Source organism: Aplysia californica, unplaced genomic scaffold (assembly GCF_000002075.1).
Source record: "Aplysia californica isolate F4 #8 unplaced genomic scaffold, AplCal3.0 scaffold00153, whole genome shotgun sequence".
Lineage (NCBI taxonomy): Eukaryota > Metazoa > Mollusca > Gastropoda > Aplysiida > Aplysiidae > Aplysia > Aplysia californica.
In genome coordinates this window covers 494,563-499,218 of record NW_004797423.1, presented here as the reverse complement: position 1 = coordinate 499,218, position 4,656 = coordinate 494,563, and the positions used below count along the sequence as shown (strand labels likewise).

At 40.5% G+C, this 4,656-nt stretch overlaps 1 protein-coding gene across 2 annotated transcripts in view; it reads right to left on the bottom strand.

The window, feature by feature from the left end:
* The window catches only part of LOC101851730 (15-hydroxyprostaglandin dehydrogenase [NAD(+)]), a 50,839-nt gene that overhangs the window by 42,217 nt on the left and 3,966 nt on the right, over nucleotides 1-4,656 (bottom strand). For both annotated transcript variants that reach the window (XM_005097371.2, XM_005097372.3), the window contains exons 2-3: nucleotides 4,174-4,298; nucleotides 3,677-3,800 (exon numbers count right to left, since the gene is read on the bottom strand). In XM_005097371.2, coding sequence (XP_005097428.1) covers nucleotides 3,677-3,800; nucleotides 4,174-4,266 — 217 coding nt within the window. In that variant the 5' untranslated portion in view covers nucleotides 4,267-4,298. The remainder of the gene's footprint in view (nucleotides 1-3,676; nucleotides 3,801-4,173; nucleotides 4,299-4,656) is intronic.

Here is a 4,656-nt window from a genome sequence, read left to right as displayed (position 1 = left end):
TATATAATACTCACACTTACATACATACATACATACATACACAAAGTTACACACACACACATACACACACACACACACACACACACACACACGCACACACTACTAATATTATCAAGCATTATGCCTTTTGTTAAAATGAGCCGAAGATGTGACTATCAAAAGTAAAAACTCAGATACACGACTGTGCAAATTGTGACAACCAAACACCCATGTTCATAAGAAGTAAGGCAACAATAATTGGAGGTGTACAGAAACAATAAAAAGTATGACACCAGCTATGTTTTGATTTTACTTGCACACTCAGTAGTGTTCGGTCTCCCGAACCAGGGGAGGTTCTTATACTGAACTCACAGAGAGGGTAGAAATACAAGCAATCTGCAGCAGAACAAAACAAAACAAAAATAGAAAGAACCAAGCTTTGGGACCCCTCCCCTCCTCCCCCATCAAATCCCAGACACAGAACCACAACTAACGTTAAGAGAAGAGGCACCAACAATGTGTATGCAGGCACTACAAAAACAAAACAATTAAAAGTGCTCTGATGGTTGCAAAACAGTGACAAAAATAGAATTGAAAGAATTTGGGACATGCAGACACACCAATGAGAATAGACTACTCCTTCAAATTTAATGAACGTGCACTTTTAGGGCCTCTTGATCGTTGAACAGTCCCCTTCTAGACGACGCTATTTTGCTTTGCCCACAAAATCACGTGACGGCACTCTCTCATCCCATTAGCTCAAATGGAGATACGACAAAACAAATGTATGGAAATTAATGCTTATGGACTTCCGACAGTTGTACTGTCTTCTTTTTTTTATCTGCTTTGGACATACGACAAGTGGGTTTTGGATATCTCAACAAATACTGTACTTGGAGTCTCCAAACTTATTGGAGACACAATACATGGGAATTTGAGTTCATAAGTGGTCTTATCTCAAATTTCATGAAAAGTGGATATACGACACTTGTACTCTGGGGCGACGACTTAACTACCGACACCACAAGTGGTTGCGTCTGCAGTTGGAAAATAACTGGCCTAAGTACCGAGCCCAGGGGAACACCAACTTCAAGGAGCATACTGGTCTTAGACGTTTCATCTTGTCTTCACGGTCTGATAACGATTTTTCAGACGTGAAGCAATACATTTTAATGCAGTGCCTGCTGTTCCAAAACTCGTTTCTAGTTGTTTTGTAAGGATGTCATGCTGTAGTACGTCAAAAGCTGCTTTGGACTGCCTTGGAAAGAATGTAGTTTGGATTACGCGAGAAACGTCAGTGCCGCTCCTCACTGGCGCCTCTTCAATGATAGTTTATCTATGTGGGACGCAACGGTTTTCGTTAGGGGATCCTTCTAATTTCACTGCCTCGGGCAGTGCGCTTACGTGAGCTTCAGCGAACGGCTGTCTTTAAGTGGTCGCCCTTAGACGATACTTGTATTCAGAGAGTTTCAAAGAGCCGATGAATACTGAAGCAGTCCTAGCACAAGCAGACATTTCGCTACCCTAGAACTAGAGCTAGGCGAAGAATCTAGTCGGGAACCGATTCCCAAGACAAATGCTACGAAAGAAAAGTTCCGACTCCTTTTTGCGTAAACCAACCGTTACCAGTTACTTTAATCTGTAAAATCTTCTTTTTTATTTTTAGAATTTATTTCGGAAAAGTACAAATTGATGCTTCGTAGTGTTCCGAAATTAAGGTTATCCTAAATCCTAAAGATGTTCGGAGCTACCAGGTAATCACGGGAAGAAATCCCATCATTGGAAAGTAAGTAATTGGGTTCGGAGTCGATTCCTATGATTCCTAGCTTCCAATAACCGGGAACCTCGCGGCCCAGCACTACCTAGAACTAGAACGACAAAGTTCTATCTGCCCAGAACCTAGTTTTGAGAAATTTCAAGTAAAAAATTTTAAGTTTCACAACATGTCCAGCTTTTGCGAATACAACTTTTTTTTATATCTTGATAATGACTCCGAATAATCTTACCATTTTGATAGAGCTGATAACGAGCGTTTCTGACCTCATGGTCTTGGTAACCCAAAATGTCAGATAGAACTTTGCAATTCTAAGGTCGCAATTCCTTACAAGGAAACTGTTATTTTACAGTCTAATTGTCATTAAGAGGGAAACCAACATGATAAGATTTTTTAAAACAATTTTTTTAAACGGTCAGCACAGCCTTTTAAACGACGAAACAGAGTTGAAAAGTAAGGGAAAGGAGAAGGAATGAGAACAGGAAAAACACAAACAAAATAAATGCCTGTGGTTCACATAGTTAGTGTATCAAATTTAGAGGGCGGAAATAATTTCCCCAGGCATTAATTTTCTCCTCTGGCAGACAGCTGTAACATTGTCAAAGCATAGCGCCATAGGCATAAATTAGGACATTCCACAGTACTGTGACAAACACCAGTTACTCACTGACTTGTTCTAACCACCAACCAGGGGCGAGGCGCGGAAAAATTCCCACGAACTGTCAACTGTTCAGTGTCGTTTTCTCTTCCTCTCAGTTTTGCCATGTTTACTCTTTTCTCTTTTTTCATTTGCTCGTCCTGCCGGGTACTGTCTTTCTTTTCCTTCTGTCTGTCTGTCTGTCTGTCTGTCTGTCTGTCTGTCTGTCTGTCTGTCTGTCTGTCTGTCTGTCTGTCTGTCTGTCTGTCTGTCTGTCTGTCTGTTTGTCTGTCTGTCTGTCTGTCTGTCTGTCTGTCTGTCTGTCTGGTTTCCTCTCTCTTGTTGTCTCTCTCTTCCCCTCTCCCCCCCTTTTCTCCCCCCCCTCTCTCTCTCTCTCCCTCTCTCTCTCCTTCATTCCATCCCTCCTTCTCTCTTTCTCCTCTCTGAGTGTGTGTCTGTGTCACTATTAGATTGCTTATTAAATGGGTTTTTAAAAAAAATCTTGGTCATTTGAAGTGGCAAAGTTTCATATCCTATTTCGCATATATTGAGAGGAAAACATCATAGAAAGGATGAGAAAATTTCTGCACAGAGTCGAAACCCGACCTTCGGCGTATCAAAAAAGTTCCCAAAGTGCTAGGACAATAGCTGATGGCCATATTTGTCCCTCCCCTCCCCCGATCTCCTTCTACATACACACTCTTTCCGTTTTCTTTTATTACTTTTACGTGATAAAACCTAGGTGTGTATGTCTTTGGCACAGTGACGTACTATAACCTCTAGTGGCTTCTCACAGGGTTCACTCATTGAGGACCCTCTGTTTTGGGGTACAAAAAGACGTATAACTTCCTTATTCATACAGAATTTTAAATTCTGTTTTCTCTATCTAAAGCTTAAAAGTTGCAGGCAATAGCATGGATACTGTGAAGTATGCAAATTCCTGTTTCTGTTGTGTATGATGGTTGGAAATGTGCTGTAACATCGGCCTTGGTCTGCTGCTGATTGGGCATATTGTGTGTCCTACAAAACCTCACAACGATTTGGATTTAATCTGCATTATAGTTAAAAACACAAACAAGGCTGTATAATAATAATTCAGCATTTAGTCAGAGTCAACACGAAGAGACAATTTGAGCATTGTAACACAAATGCTCCTAACAGAAAATATAATTATTTGGATTTCACAATTTACAAACTTTGAAATCCAAAACAGTTTGATACCACGCAAGCACTGGCAATCTAATTTACATTTATTTATTCCTCTTACTATCTTAAGAATTTCTCACCTTCAAATTTTCCAAGATCTGTTACATCAAAAGCTGTGAATTTGACATTTTGCTCCCCAAAACGTTTCTGGAAATCTTCTAAAGTTTCAGCTCCAGCCTTGGGGTCCACATCGCCGAGAAAAATCTGATGAAATAACGCGTGGAGAAAAATACAATCGACTCACTACTCAATATACATATAGATGTACCATGTCAGAGCAACAAAGGGTCTAAACAAAGGCCAGTTCCTATTTGTCTCTCCGTTACATCAGAGGAATCATAATGATCTTGAAGCTAACATCTTCTATAGCTACAAAAACAGCTGCAAACAAATAGCAAATAAATTGACAAAAAAAATCTAAAGAACATTTAACCAACGGGCAACCACTAACAAACCCCACACTGGCTAGAACATTATTCAATACTTTCTTTCTAAAAAACGTAAGAAAGTTGTCAATAAACTGCAAACAGACAGGAGAACAAAACGAAAAGGAAAACAATCGTAGACAATGGCTCACCTTCGCTCCTTTGGCCAGTAACGTCTCAGCATACGCTTTGCCTAACCCCTGAGCCCCTCCAGTGATGAAGAAAACCTTTCCGGACACATCCATTTTAAATCAACACGATACAGCACTAGACCAAGCTGAAAAGTAAAAGGGCGTGTATACAGACCCGGTAACCGGGAACAAAGTCACAAAGTATACAGACCCGGTAGGGGAACTCTTGTGTGATTTCGGAAAGTTTCAGCGCCCTCTTGGCACAGGGTAGAACTAGGTTCTTCTAGATTATGACCTAGGTCAAGATAGACAGACATAAATCATTGATCTAGTTTCGAAGTTAGCCTAGATCTAGATCTAAATGAAGAATGCGGATGTCATTTCGATGAACGATCGTATTTCCTCCGTTTTTGGACTTGGAGGTCGTTTGAAGAAAAGAACAATGTCATAATTTCAATCGAGCAGTCTCTCTCTCTCTCTCTCTCTCTCTCTCTCTCTCTCTCT